Source organism: Chelonoidis abingdonii, chromosome 1 (genome assembly GCF_003597395.2).
Source record: "Chelonoidis abingdonii isolate Lonesome George chromosome 1, CheloAbing_2.0, whole genome shotgun sequence".
NCBI lineage: Eukaryota > Metazoa > Chordata > Testudines > Testudinidae > Chelonoidis > Chelonoidis abingdonii.
The window spans coordinates 68144653-68160329 of NC_133769.1; the positions used below are offsets into that span (position 1 = coordinate 68144653).

The following is a 15677-nucleotide window of genomic DNA, read 5'->3' on the forward strand; positions in this document are numbered from 1 at the left end:
GCTTCAGGGTACTCAGCATGTGTTCAAGATTTCTCTTAAGCCCAATGTTGAGAACTTTGGCTGTGACAGTGCCATCTATTTTTTCACGATTTTCTTCACAAACTGTCACCAGATTAGGTCAGTTCTTGATATAGTGCTCAAAACAGTCCACTACTGAGTTCCATTGCATGTCTTGTGGGAAGGTTAGCTTGGTTCCTCCCACTTTTTTCAGAGCAGCTGCTGCAAAGTGGTTGTTATGGAAGTATTTTGCAATTTCAACATTAGCCTTTTTTTCTGGAACACTGAAGTCTTTGGTTAGAAGGTGCATCAAATGAGCACTGCAACCGTATGTTATTAGCTTGGGACTCTCTTCTAAATAATTTCTTCTAATCTTCGATACATTTGCAGCATTGTCTTTGACCAAGCTGCATATTAGACATTTGAAAATTTTGTCACAGTTTGTTATAGCTTTTACTGCTGCTGCTTGTAAGTATTCTGCTGTGTGTGCATTTCCTGACATAGCAATTGTTTCTATAAGGAAGACATTCCCTTCTTCCGTTGTCACACAAGCACGTACAACAGGATCATTATGGACGTAGCTCCACCCGTCAAGACTCAGGTTAACAATTTTACCTTTTGCACACTGCTCAGTTTCTCTTTTATGCAATTTATCCAGCAGTTTGCTTGCGACATCTGCTCTGTTGGGTGAACTGTATCCTGGTCTTAATGACTGAACCATATTAATGAAGTGTGGATTCTCAATCATACAGAAAGGAGAGTTTGTTTCATAAACAACCCGGGCAATTTTTCATCAGTTACCTCTTTTTGTAATCTGCTGGTTCTTATCACAAATTTATCTATGGTTGTTTGTGGATGATGGGGATTTTTTTTGTTTTTGCTACAGGTAATATACTGTGGCCATGTGATATGCATAATGTGACTGAAACACTATTATTGGCAGATAACTCTGAAACGATAGAAAATTATGGTGATCTTGAAGGTCGATAGTCTTCAGAATCCTGTATGTTGAGGATGGATTCTCCTAAACAAAATAAGTCAATGCTGTTATTTAATTATTATTACTATACTGCTCATTTAGTATTACTCATTGCATTCACTGATGCTCAGTACTAATTTAAAGGTTAAATTGTAAAATGCAGATCTACCTATTTATTTTTTATCACAACTGCATCTAAAACGATAGTACCATAGAGTAACAACTATATTTTTTGCTCAAACATGAGATTCAAGATAGTGCAGAAGGAAGACAGGCAGTCCTTAAGAAAGAAGTATGAAATTAAAAAGTTTACCAAGCTGAAGATCCTGCATGTTCAGAGATGCTCCTTTCATCATCTTCAATGCAGCTTCCTCCTGAGAAGGAAACTTCTCATGATGTTGTTTGATTCTGGCAACCAGGCCCTGCATTTCTTTGTTGCAATGTTTGCATTTTACATGCATGCCATATTAGTCACAGGTAGAGGAACTTCATTAAAATATTCCCAAACTGGGTCTCTCTTATGGCTTGCTGCCATTATAGGTTTTCCCTTATAGTGAGAGAATGGTATGGTAGATCTTGAATCAATGAAGGCTACACTCAGAAAGACCTCAGACTGCTGGAATATGCTGCTTGAACAGTTTCACTTTGTTTCTACTGCTGTTCTTTCCCTTCTCATATTTATCTCCAGACTTCTTCTCCTTGTCCAGATCTATTCCGCCCCAACCATCTTCTGTTCATTGAACTTTTTGAAACTTCTTGTGCTTTTAGAGAGAGGTAAGGGATTGACTGTGTGTAACAAAATTGCGGAGGACAGTAGGTTGAGGTCTATTTTTCTCAGCTTTATATATATATTTATTATTTTAAAACATTTTGCTGTGTAATAAGCATGTTATCTCTGGAGACCCAAATCTACAGTTTGAGAACTGCAAAAAGTCTAAGTATCTCTGATGGTATCTTCTAGACTGAGCACTGAGTCTCATTGGTAGATAGAAAGATTAACCTAAATAATCTATACAGAAGCCCCTGGAACCCCATAAGATTGGGTCCTAATCCATGAACTATTGGAACTCATGTACAAAACTTTTTAAACATTACATGAATATATTTCTCATACTATAGTTAGAATTTATAATCCTATTCCATGATGAGATGTCTTTGAGCTATAATATATCTTAATTAAAACTATCTTTAGATAAAGAACAGGAGTACTTGTGGCACCTTAGAGACTAACAAATTTATTTGAGCATAAGCTTTTGTGGGCTACAGCCCACTTCATCGGATGCATGGAATGGAACATGTAGTAAGGAATATACAGTAACTCCTCACTTAATGTTGTAGTTATGTTCCTGAAAAATGCAACTTTAAGCAAAATGACGTTAAGCGAATCCAATTTCCCCATAAGGAATTAACCCCCCCCCTTTTACATAGGTTCCCACACACATGCACACACACTCTCTCTCTCTCTCTCTCGCTCTCACACAGTGATGATGATTGTGAGCTTGGTTGTGATGGAAGAGTCAGAAGGTGGTTTATTTCCCAGGAAATGCCTTACTGCTAAATGATGAACTAGCAGTTGGCTGAGCCCTCAAGGGTTAACTCTCACTCTGCAAGGCAGGAGGAATGGAGGGAGATGTGTGTATTTCCCTTAAGTACACTGCCTTGTTAATTAGATTTAGATCAGCTTGCTGAGACAGGAGCTGCCGCAAGCTCCCTCCGTCCTGAATCCTGCTCTATGGAAGATGAGGTAAGTGGAGTGGGGAAGGGGACACGCTGACATTAGCCCCCTATCCCCCTGCACAGCAAGCAGGAGTCTCAGGGAGCAGCTCCAAGGCAGAGGGCAGGAGCAGCATATGGCAGTGGGGGGAGGGACACAGCTGAACTGCAGGCAGCTGCTGCCCAAGGAACTTAGGGGAGCGGGAAGCTGATAGGGGAAGCTCATAGGGGGCTGCCTGTCCACCCTGTTTCCAAGCCCCCGCCAGCTAGCTGCAAGGGGCTGCTCTTCCTGCAAGCAGTAGACAAAGCAGGTGGCTGCCAAAGGAGATTAGAAGGGAGTATTACACAACTTTAAAGGAGCATGTTACCTAACTGATCAGCAATGTAACAACAAAACAACATTAACCAGGACAACTTTAAGTGAGAAGTTACTCTATATGCACATACAGAGAGCATGAAAAGGTGGGAGTTGCCCTGCCAACTCTAAGAGGCTAATTAATTAAGATGAGCAATTATCAGCAGGAGAAAAAAAAACTTTTGTAGTGATAATCAGGATGGCCCATTTCAGACAGTTTGACAAGAAGTTGTGAGGATACTTAACATGGGAAATAAATTCAATGTGTGTAATGGCTCAGCCATTCCCAGTCTCTATTCAACCCTAAATTGATAGTATCTACTTTGCATATTAATTGAAGTTCAGCAGTTTCTCCTTGGAGTCTGTTTTTGAAGCTTTTCTGTTGCTGATAATTGCTCATCTTAATTAGCCTGTTAGAGTTAGTAGGGCAGCTCCCATCTTTTCACGTTCTCTATATGTGTATATATATCTCCTTACAATATGTTCCATTCTATGCATCCGATGAAGTGGGCTTAGCCCACGAAATCCTATGCTCAAATAAATTTGTTAGTCTGTAAGGTGCCACGAGATTTTTCTTTTTGCAGATACAGACTAACACGGCTGCTACTCTGAAACCTGTCTTTAGATAGGTTTTTTCCTCACATTTTTTATAAAAAAAAATCTGATTAAAATTTTTAAAAAATAAAATTTTTCAATTTTTTTTAAAATTCATTGATTTTTATCTACCTGCTGAAAATTAATGGTAACCTATTTTAAACTCCTTGACACTTCACGATACCAGCTGTTCTTCCCAGCTAGTTCAAGTTACTTCCCTACTTTTCCCAGTAAACTTTCTTCCTGTTGTTTCTCTTTATTCCCACCTATAATCTCCTCCCGGCTCCACACACTTTCAGTCAACAAATATCCCCTGTTGAAGACTTTCAGTGGCCTCTATTTTCTGCTCCTCCATGCCAGCAGCTTTCTGTTCCTTAGAGTTGCATGCAGATTTCTTACATTTTAATGAAAGAAGATCTTGCTCAGTAACTGTTTCTAGGTAAATCAACCTTTCAGTTTTAGTGTAAAGTAGTCAATTTATGCTTGCGTTGGACAATTAAAATTTTAGCTAAGTACTTTCCAACTGTTGCGAATATGACATTTAGTATATGACATTTGGTATTAGATTTACACATTTTTACTGTCAAAATGCTAATCTGTCGTTGTAATTTTCAGGATCTGCATTAGCGGCTAATGTTTGTAAAAAGATCACAGGGCGTCTTACAAGTGCTATAGCCAAGCAGGAAGATGTGTCTGTCCAATTAGAGGCCTTGGATATCATGGCTGATATGCTGAGCAGGTAAGCATCCTTGTTACAAAATGGTGATAGAATGTAATTGTTAATGCTATGTTTTAACTGGTTTAAATCACTGTGAACTTAACTTTTTTAGTTATTAAATTTTAGGTGATTGTAATTTAGGCTTTGTAAACGTGAAAAAGTTGAGTAACTTGTTTCAAATGAGTAAAATGAGACTTTATAGCAGAATACAATTGTTACATTTAAAATATATTTAATTTAAGCATAGCTGATTAATCAAATAACTCATCATTTATCTTTTGATGCTGTTGAGAATGTCTTTAGTTGCCAGTTTTGGTTGTCAATATATGTCAATACTGAAAGCAGTTAGTTTCTTAGTTTTTTCCAAATAATTCTAAATGCACTGATATATATTTTTGTATGGCATTTTGGGAATACTTGGAATAAGAATGATACACTAGAAGAATTAAATCAGTTCTAGATTCAGTTGGTTTGAGTTTGTGTTTTGTCTGTTTTAAGGCAAGGAGGACTGCTTGTTAACTTCCATCCTTCAATTCTGACCTGTCTGCTCCCCCAGCTGACTAGTCCCAGGCTTGCTGTGAGGAAAAGAACCATCATTGCTCTTGGTCACCTGGTTATGAGTTGTGGCAATATAGTTTTTGTTGACCTCATTGAACATCTGTTGACAGAGCTGTCTAAAAATGATTCCATGTCAACAACTAGGACCTATATACAGTGTATTGCTGCTATCAGTAGGCAAGCAGGTCACAGAATAGGTAAGAGAATTTATATATTTTTCTCTGATTCTGCAGATTTTTAGATGTGAGTGATCACTTTTCTAATTTTCCTTTTTCAGGTGAATATCTTGAGAAAATAATCCCTTTAGTGGTAAAATTTTGTAATGTAGATGATGATGAACTAAGAGAATATTGCATTCAAGCTTTTGAATCTTTTGTTAGGAGGTAAGCTACTTTTAAGGTATGTGGGGTTTTTTTTTCTTACAGGTTGACTGGTTGTCATTTGAATGTATAAGAAGTCATTGCTAGTCCTTGAGCAATTGAAAAGAGTTGTAGTAAGCCACAAGAAATGTGTTTCCTTTCCTGATGGAAGTGATAGTCTCGTTGGTGCAAAATACCTTTTCTGATTTTGAGTCAGAGATCATACCTGAATTGCTAAAGCAGATTTTTCTATCACTATCTTGTAATTTAACTGATAATCAGTGTAATATGTACACAGACTGGCACAATAGGCCATGATTTGCTATTCATGTATTGTGACAGATAAGAACATTGTTTTTATAAATATAATGCTTATGGAAAGTGCTAGATTCCCATTGGTGGAGACAGAACCTTCTTATTTCCAAAGGTACATCATAAGATTCTATAGCTGTCAGATCAGAAGATCATAATGGACCCTTTTTGCCTTAAAAATCTGTGACTATAAATCATAGGCAGCAGCAGAGCATACCTCCCCGTCCCTCTACTTTTGCATTCCTTGAAGGGGTGAGAGGATCTTCTTGTTTCCTTGACCTCTGCTTTGACAGATTGCAATGGCAATAATTGTCTCAGTAGCTTTCGGAAACTGAATTATGAGAACTGAACTGCAAGACGACAAAGTGGCTAGTGAACTATCTTTATATTTTGTTTGATTCTGCCTATGAAGGTGAAATTCCATATTTTTTCCAGTCTTCTAAATTACCCTGTGTCAGTTTGGCCTGAGTTCTTGTATAGCAAGTTTCAGATTGTACTGAATGTTTGTAACTGAGATGAATTCTGAGAAAAAACATGATATGTAACGGGAATTCTGATAGTATTAAATTTGCTAGTGGAATCAGTACCAAAGCATATAGATACAAATTTCTTCTGTTAAAGAAGAATTGTTAATTAATTGTTCAGTACTAATATTATAAGCTAAACTTATTAAATTTATTATGCAGATGTCCAAAGGAAGTTTATCCTCATGTGTCTACCATTATAAACATTTGTCTTAAATACCTTACCTATGATCCTAATTACAATTATGATGATGAAGATGAAGATGAAAATGCCATGGATGCTGATGGTGGTGATGATGATGATCAAGGTATATTTTCTCTTGGTTTTGGAGAGAAGAGATAGTTGAGTCTAAATTGTGAGGAAATGGAAACGATCAATTCCATAAGTCTTAATTCAGGTCTTTCCAAAACTTAAATGATTGTGTGACATTTTCATGTTTTCCTCTTTTATTTTTGTGGGCATGGCTATATACTACACTCAGTAAAGTGAACAAGATGACATTTTATATAGTTATTTAGTGCATCCATTGGCCTGGTATTGTGAGTTTAGAGGGATTATAGTAAAGAATGCCATAACTGTCTAAAAGTACTCGAATGGTGTAACATGAGGCAGAGGAACTCTTTAGTATGACCTAACTAGAAGTTGGAAGAAATTTAGAGAATGAATTTAAGATGTGTATGAGCAAGGCTGGCTTTAGCAAGTGTGGGGCCCAATTCGTACTCGATTGGCAGCGCTCTGGGTCTTGGGTGGCACTCAAGGACCGGCTGCTGAAGACCCGAAGCGAGTGAAGGGCCTGCTGTCAAAATGCCACTGAAGACCCAGAGCGCTGCTGGGTGAGTAAAAATTAAAAAGGCACCAACATGGGGCCATCTTAAGCACTGGTATGGGGCCCTCTTTGGCTCAGGGCCCGATTCCGGGGAATTGGGCGCATCGGCCTAACGCCGGCCCTGTGTATGAGGGAAAGTGATAGATGCTTCTTTGCATGAGATGTGTATTGTTTTTATTTATTTGTATTACCATAGCATCTAGGGTCATAGCAGAGATGGGGATCTCATGCTAGCTACTGTACAAGCAGAGAACAAAAAGAATGTCCAGTTAGACTGGATGAAGCACCGCAAAATATTCTGTAAAACATTGCTGCAGTTGCAGAGGGGTGGAGTAGAAGACTCAGAAGGTCTTAATACCACTTAGCTGTTTGACAAAGCTGTGAGCAGCAGCAGCAGAGATAACCAAATGTATACTTATGGTGTTACCTTTGCAGCTATAGGGCTAGAAACTTAGTTTTTGTTAAAAATGAGACGTTAAATTCTTTTGAAACAGAGACCAGGCCACCACTCTTGCCAGGGAAAGTTTCCATCAGTGGGTGCATTTTTCAGTCCCTCTTTAGGTTAGGTATAAAAAGTATAAAATGATTATATTGCTGCTGGATAGCTTGCTATACTTACTGAAACTTTGGCCCATCACTTAATCTGGATTTCAGAGCATGAGAACCGCAAACTCACATGGTTGTGACTCAGGTAGATCTGAACCTAAGCTGTCTCAGGGGGAAAGGTAGAGCATTCTCCTATTGGAACATCTAGCTCTGTTTTAAATTAATTTTTAAATAGTAATCTGCTTTACTTCTTGCATGCTCTGCTTCTGTTCTGTTTTCTTTGTTGAAAATAGTATGATTGAGTTTGTTAATAAACAAGTGTCTTGCTCTCTCAAGCTGCTAAATAGTTAACTTCAATCCTATAAAAGTTGCTTCAGAGGGCTTTGTTTTCCAGTAAAGGAGAGTTAAATGGAATATTCTGATCAGGCCTATAATACAAATGTCTGATTTAGGGGAACTAGATTTTTAGGCTGTAAGAGTATATATTCTAACAGTTACAAAATCTTATGTACTATTTATTAAACATAATTTAGTTCTTTCTAAATTGGTCTTTCTAAATTGGTGGTATAACAAAGAATGTAGAGAGATAAGGGGAGATTTAACAAAACAAAATTGTGGAGTATTTAGGACTTTAAAAGACAATATCTTGTCTCTGTTCACAAAGCAATGTAGATTTTGTAAAGTTATTAAAATCTGTACAGTTTCCTACCCTAGAAAGAACCCGAGACTTGTAAATTTTGGCTTTTAGAAGTCACTGTTTCATATTGATATGACTCCTCTTTTATGGAATGGGATACAAATATAATTGTAGTCTGTATACAGGTGATAGGACCAACCACATGGTGTTGAACCCATGCACAGTTTTTGCTGGTGTAATGCCCCCAACAAGAGTAAAATGTGAAGAGGCTAGTTTTCAGAATTTTGATGTGTTGTTATTACCTTATTGTCTCTCCTGATGAATAGATATGAAAACATTTGAAATAAAAAATGTAGTAAGGCCACAAGTGTGGTGGGAATGACTTTGTTCAATTAGCAACTGAAATTGAGGGGATGTATGAGGGGGCTGGTGTGAGGAAGCTGGGAAGGTAGATAATTAGTTTTAGGACTAAGGCAGTTTTGAATGACCTTTTGTATACTTATGCTTTATCTTGATTATAGACTGCTTATTAAATTTCTTAGGCTAATATATCATCTGCCTCTGGTAAGTTTTACACATTTAACAATCTCTTGCATCAAATAAATTTGAGTTCTTTAAATCAAAACTTTCTGTACAAAACTGCTAGCATGGAATGTCCCTGTGTGAAGTGGTGTATAATAAAAGTTCATTTTATTTTGTCAAGGGAGTGATGATGAATATAGTGATGATGACGATATGAGCTGGAAAGTGAGACGTGCAGCAGCTAAATGTTTAGATGCTGTGGTTAGCACACGACATGAAATGCTTCCAGAATTCTACAAGACCGTATCTCCTGCTTTAATAGCCAGATTCAAAGAGCGTGAGGAGAATGTAAAAGCAGATGTTTTCCATGCGTATCTTTCTCTTTTAAAACAAACTCGACCTGTGCAGAGTTGGCTGTGTGATCCTGACGCAATGGAACAAGGAGAGACACCTTTGACAATGCTTCAGAGTCAGGTTAGCTGTCAGGATTTTTTTTTAGTTCTTAATGAATTTGAGAGAAGGCCATGCTGTTTATTCATTGTTCTCTGTGTTCATGTGGAAAGCGGCAAAATCACTATTTGTCACCTGTTTCTTATAGTTGTGCACAGTTTATGGGTTCTGACTCTGCTAACTCATCTGAGAGGGAGTGTAGGGTAAATTGGCTCAGATACCTGCAGCTGCTCTGGAAACTGGAATTACCTGTTGGACTCAGAGTGCTTATTTATTTTTAATTATTGGCTGCCCATCTCTAAAAATGCTGTGGAGTCTATGAACCTAGTTATTATTTGCCCCATATTATAAAACCAAAACATTCAGAGTCTGCAACTTATTATAGCTGTTTAGCTAAATTCAGAATAGGAGAAAAAATAAATTCTCACAATAAAAGGAAGGCGACAATTGATCAGTAGAACACATTTTACCCGCAGAATAGAGAGGAGTGGCGGTACTAACAGAATCATTTTCCAAATTGATTTAATACGGTAATTATGTAATTAATATTTCTGTTTCTAGAATTTTGAGAGAAAAGCTACATGCAAAACATGTTTTGCTAAATCTGACCTTAATTTTTTAAGTTAAAATTTCCTGGGATGGTAATTGATTTGAACATCTGAAACTTAAAGCTCTCAGTATATCTAGAAATACAGCTCTTCTAAAGACTTAAAGCCCAGAGAGACATTTTGTTTTATGTAATTTAGGAGAACTGTAAAGGAAATGCTAACCACCGAACTAGTTAACAGGTGTGTAATTTACTACAGGTTCCCAACATAGTTAAAGCCTTGCACAAACAGATGAAGGAGAAGAGTGTGAAGACTCGTCAGTGTTGTTTTAACATGCTAACTGAACTGGTAAATGTTTTACCTGGAGCCCTAACACAACACATTCCTGTACTTGTGCCAGGTATGAAAAATGTATTAGTAAATCTGTTATAGGTTAACTGTGACTTCAACTTCAGACATTTCTAAACCTTAAATCCTGATATTTAAGAATAAGCTCTAAAATGTAGTTCTAAATTAAGACAGTACCACTCAACTGTAAGTGGCAGCTTAGCTTCTTTGTGAATCCACATGCATAGTTTAGTGGCATTTTTACTTTGGTTAGCCCTGGAGAACCAAAGTAAAAAGCGCTGGGCCTGTACGCTAGATTCATTTTGTCTAGTCTAGAATCAGAATTGTTAACTTGTGTCTAGTTGGAAGACCAAATTCTGCCCACATTTCCATTTGTGCAGGGCTAAATACTGCCCTTATTTTTGCCTTTACCACCCATGCAGAATCTTTACCACTGGTTGTGGAGGATGAACCAAAAAAAAAAAAGCTTTACTTTCAGATTTGTTGTATAATTTACAGGGCTCGTAGCTAGAAAACTCTTATTGGTAAACTAGACAAATTTTGATAAAAGCTACTGAGAAGCTACAAATATGCAATCTTCTATGTCACTTTTATATAATCACTTTTCAGAGAATGACACTTTTTATATAAAACGATTAAGTATATGTCAGTCTTTAGATGCAGCTAAAACTTCTAACTTGTTTCAGTCTCTTGAAATTGCTAGGAATGTATGTGTACACATGCACATATTTTAACTATGGTCATTTTGAGCACTTGTGTTCAGAATTTACTCTAGTAGTTAAAAGAATAAGACAGCACAAGCCATCAAATGGGCTGTGTGCTGCCTGAGTGGAAGAAGTTCGGAAAGTTTATTACTTTAAATCAAAGGTGGGAAAGGCTTTCTGGAAGGAAATGTTTAAGAGCAGAAAATGTTATGATTTGGCTGCGTACTTTAGGACTTTTTGTGATTTCTGATGTTAAAAATAAATACATAAATAATAGAATCTCTTTTCTTTTACAGGGATAATTTTTTCACTGAATGACAAATCAAGTTCCTCTAACTTGAAGATTGATGCTTTGTCTTGTCTGTATGTGATCCTGTGTAACCATTCTCCCCAAGTCTTCCATCCTCATGTTCAAGCACTGGTGCCTCCAGTTGTAGCTTGTGTTGGAGACCCTTTTTACAAGATAACATCAGAGGCACTTCTGGTTACACAGCAGCTTGTGAAGGTCATTCGTCCTTTAGACCAGCCTTCTTCCTTTGATGCCACACCTTACATCAAAGATTTGTTTACTTGCACCATCAAGAGACTGAAGGCTGCTGACATTGATCAGGAAGTAAAAGAGAGGGCAATCTCCTGTATGGGCCAGATCATCTGCAGCCTTGGTGATAATCTGGGCACTGACCTGCCTACTACACTTCAGATCTTCCTAGAGAGACTAAAGAATGAGATTACTCGCTTAACTACAGTGAAGGCTTTGACGCTGATTGCTGGCTCTCCTTTGAAGATAGATCTGAGACCAATCCTTGGGGAAGGAGTTCCTATCCTTGCCTCTTTCCTCAGAAAGAACCAGCGAGCTTTGAAACTAGGCACGCTTTCCGCTCTAGATATCTTAATTAAAAATTACAGTGACAGCTTGACAGCTGCCATGATTGATGCTGTCCTGGATGAGCTTCCACCTCTTATCAGTGAAAGTGATATGCACGTTTCACAGATGGCCATCAGTTTTCTGACTACACTGGCTAAAGTGTATCCTTCCTCCCTCTCAAAGATCAGTGGGTCTATTCTTAATGAACTTATTGGCCTGGTGAGATCACCATTATTGCAGGGTGGAGCACTTAGTGCTATGCTAGAATTTTTCCAAGCTTTGGTTGTGACTGGAACAAATAACTTAGGATATATGGATTTATTACGCATGTTAACAGGTCCAGTGTACTCGCAGAGCACTGCACTTACTCACAAGCAGTCTTATTATTCCATTGCCAAATGTGTAGCTGCCCTTACACGCGCTTGCCCTAAAGAGGGACCAGCTGTAGTAGGTCAGTTCATTCAAGATGTCAAGAATTCAAGGTCCACAGATTCCATTCGTCTTTTAGCTTTGCTGTCTCTTGGGGAAGTTGGACATCACATTGATCTAAGTGGACAAATTGAGCTCAAGTCTGTAATACTAGAAGCATTCTCCTCTCCAAGTGAAGAAGTCAAATCTGCAGCATCTTATGCCCTTGGCAGTATTAGTGTTGGCAATCTTCCTGAATATCTACCATTTGTCTTACAAGAAATAACCAGTCAGCCTAAGAGGCAATACCTACTTCTCCATTCCTTGAAAGAAATAATTAGCTCTGCATCAGTGGTAGGCCTCAAACCATATGTTGAGAACATCTGGGCCTTACTGCTGAAACACTGTGAGTGTGCAGAAGAGGGTACCAGAAATGTTGTTGCTGAATGCTTGGGCAAGCTTACCTTAATAGACCCAGAGACTCTGCTACCAAGGCTCAAGGGATATTTGGCATCAGGTAGGCTGTCATTCAAAATATATAATATAGGCTGTCTGCTATATATATAATATATAATATAGGCTGTTTGTTAAGAGAAAAGAAGAAGTTTTGTACTTCTAACTTAGTTTGTTAAGCTATACTCATAGCTTACACTTGAGTTTTATTGTATGAAAAATCTTTTCTTGAATTTTGGACTGCTTCCAGAAAATTTCAGCAAATGAGATCATACTACCTCTTGACGCCTGATTTTACATATGCCCGAAGGCGTAAGAAATAAGGCATTTAAATTTCATTATACATTATGGAGCAGTGATCTGAAATTTTTGTTAATTATCCAATTGAATATTGTATAGATTTTATTAGATTTGTGCTTTACAAATAAGTATTTCAATGGTCATTGTTTTTAGAATAACATTTTCCTTACACTGGAGGAAGTAGGTAGTATATAATGTGAGTTGCTTCTACACTTTGATAATGAGACTCTGGCTTTTGAAATAATATAATGGTGATTTTATTAGTGAAGAGTTGTAAACTAAATCATGCAAATAGTTCTAAAGAACATGTAGACAGCAATGTTTTTTTTTTTTTTCAAATGCAGCATACAAACAGTTTGGGGCATAATCAAAAGACTTCTGAAATATAAAGATAAGGGCTGAGGGATATATAAATATATAATATGTTCATTGTATATAGTTCAATACAGTAATTGCTCCTCTAGCGTTGTATTGATATATACAGATATTTATATTTGTTTAGAACAAAGAATTCCTTTGTAGAACTATGGCTGGATCTATTTGGGATATGTTTTTAATTAAGGTTTCTGAGTAGCAGCCATGTTAGTCTGTATCCGCAAAAAGAACAGGCGTACTTGTGGCACCTTACAGACTAACATTTGAGCATAAGTATACTGTATTTTCCACTGCATGCATCTGATGAAGTGGCCTGTAGCCCACGAAAGCTTATGCTCAAATAAATTTGTTAGTCTCTCTAAGGTTCCACAAGTACTCCTGTTTTTAATTAAGGTGTTCATTATGTAATGACATCAGTATAGAAGACAAATTTATTTAATGTATTTCTAATTAACATTTAACATTAATCCCTGTTTAAAATGTAATAATGGAAAATCATGAAAAAAGTAACACCTTGCCAGCCAATCAATAATGTTTAATTCCTTAGTATTTTAAAAGCAGTATCAAGAAGTGTCTTCCTTAGAAAAATAGACATATTGTGGTGAGAAAAGATGACTTTTATAATATAATTTATTTGATTAAATTATTTAGCAACTTCAGTATTTTTTAACTAAAATGACATGTTTGGTATTAGGGTCATCATATGCTCGAAGTTCAGTAGTTACTGCTGTGAAGTTCACGATTTCCGATCATCCACAACCCATAGATCCACTATTAAAGAACTGCATAGGTAAGTTTCTTGCATGTTTTTTAAAATTAAAACCAAATTTCTTTTTAAGCAGTTAATATTCAAACTTTTATACCAGAGTGTGCAGTGTAAAGAAACCATTTAACAAAATGCTTTTCAGGTACCTGCATTAAACACTCACCAATGACAACTATTAGTGAGAGCTGTTATTAAAGACTGTAGACTGAAGCTTACTGGATGTCATTAAGAACTTTTCAGGATAGATCACTGAGGTCCCAAAATAGATAGCAAAAACTGCAAGATTGCTAACCATTTACTTTTTTATTTGCTAAATTTCTTTTCAAGTGATAAATCTTAAATTAAAATGTATATACACAGTCATGTATTGCATTAGAAACTGAAATATTTGTTATATATAATTTTTATACATTATTTGAAGAAACCAGTCAGCTGTCAAAATGTTATTGATCCATAAATAACTAAGATACTTGGAGAATCCAGTACGTTTTTAGGAGGAAAAACAAGCTTTGCATTGTCATGTGACTTTCTGATCCTCTAGATCTACTCTTGTTCATGACCCTCCAGCATTGTGTAGTATGGTCAAACCCACCAGAGAGAACATTATAGAATCTATTAAGTACATCATTTCTACACGTGTGTTTAGTACTCTATTTTAGATCTCAACGTTTCAGTATTTATAAAATCATGTATTTTTAAAGCAAATACAAACCAGGGTCTGATTTTCATATTTCCAAGTAGGTTATTTTCTTCTGATACGACTGGCTTTATTTTAGACTGTATCTGGAATAGATATTACAGTGTATCTGTATTACATTTGTGCTTTATTTTTATACTTCCTCAAGTTTTAGGAAAGCCTTTCATAAATCGGTTGGGTAGCCAAAAGAAACTATCGCCATTAGTGATGTGATAGTCCAAAAGCCTTTGTTAGTCTCCTTCTCTAAAATTAATAAATCCACTTCCCTTTCTTCTTTGAGTCCATCTTTCCTACAGCCTTACTGGTATTTTTTTCTCCCTTCCATTAGTGTTTGTTTTTCTCAGGTTCTCTTTGAGAACTGTGTTCTTTGAGGCAAATGGTTTCATTAGATTCACTTTTTTACTATTTGTTCTCTAAACTCGTTGCTGTATGGCAACAAGGCCTCTGGCCTGGAAAAGTTTTTGAGGCCTTCTTTCAGAATCAGCCAGTGTCATTCTTTCACAGGGCTAGAAGAAATTCATAGATTGCAAGAAGAAACCATTGTGATCATCTAGTCTGACCTCCTGTACAACACAGGCCATAGAACTTCCCCAAAATAATTCCTAGAGCAGATCTTTTAGAAATAAATCCAGTCTTGATTTAAAAATAGTCAGTGATTGAGAATCTACCATGACCTTTGGTTAAATTGTTGCAGTATTTAATTACTCTGACCTTTATGCCTTATTTCCAGTCTGAATTTGTCTAGAGTAACTCCAAATGATCTTGCTGGCCTAGAGAGCTAGGAACCCACTTTTTGTTTTGTTCCTGGACTTCCAGCAGTGTTCCTGTCCCTTAGTCAGCCTTGCTTCCTTTTTTTTTTTTTTTGTTACACAAAAAGAAACAGGGTATCTAGAACTTTTGTTTTGCTTGTCACTCATCCTGTTTTTTTTCCCCTCTTTACTTTGTTCCTTCATAGCAGCGTCCCGTAATACTTAGTAAGTAGTATTGATGTGATCCTTAGTGCATTTATTCCGTCTAGGAAGTACTGTATTACTGATCTCCACAGGATCTGGACAGCGGATAGCCTGTGGAGGTGTTTTTATCTTAATATATGTTGAATTATCCTTCTTTTCATGGTAATTT

The 15677-nt window shown here is 36.9% G+C and overlaps 1 protein-coding gene and 2 long non-coding RNA genes across 3 annotated transcripts in view; 2 read left to right on the top strand and 1 right to left on the bottom strand.

Annotated features, from left to right (window-relative positions):
• Nucleotides 1-15677, top strand: part of LOC142046883 (uncharacterized) — a 362358-nt gene that overhangs the window by 68354 nt on the left and 278327 nt on the right. The gene's annotated exons all lie outside the window — the stretch shown is intronic.
• The window catches only part of LOC142046884 (uncharacterized), a 361020-nt gene that overhangs the window by 67030 nt on the left and 278313 nt on the right, over nt 1-15677 (bottom strand). The window lies entirely within an intron of this gene.
• CAND1 (cullin associated and neddylation dissociated 1) overlaps nt 1-15677 on the top strand; it is a 65875-nt gene that overhangs the window by 45274 nt on the left and 4924 nt on the right. Inside the window, exons 4-11 of the mRNA XM_032782262.2 lie at nt 4254-4377; nt 4855-5111; nt 5192-5297; nt 6272-6417; nt 8823-9115; nt 9898-10039; nt 10988-12481; nt 13787-13882. Of these exons, the coding sequence (XP_032638153.1) occupies nt 4254-4377; nt 4855-5111; nt 5192-5297; nt 6272-6417; nt 8823-9115; nt 9898-10039; nt 10988-12481; nt 13787-13882 (2658 nt within the window). The remainder of the gene's footprint in view (nt 1-4253; nt 4378-4854; nt 5112-5191; nt 5298-6271; nt 6418-8822; nt 9116-9897; nt 10040-10987; nt 12482-13786; nt 13883-15677) is intronic.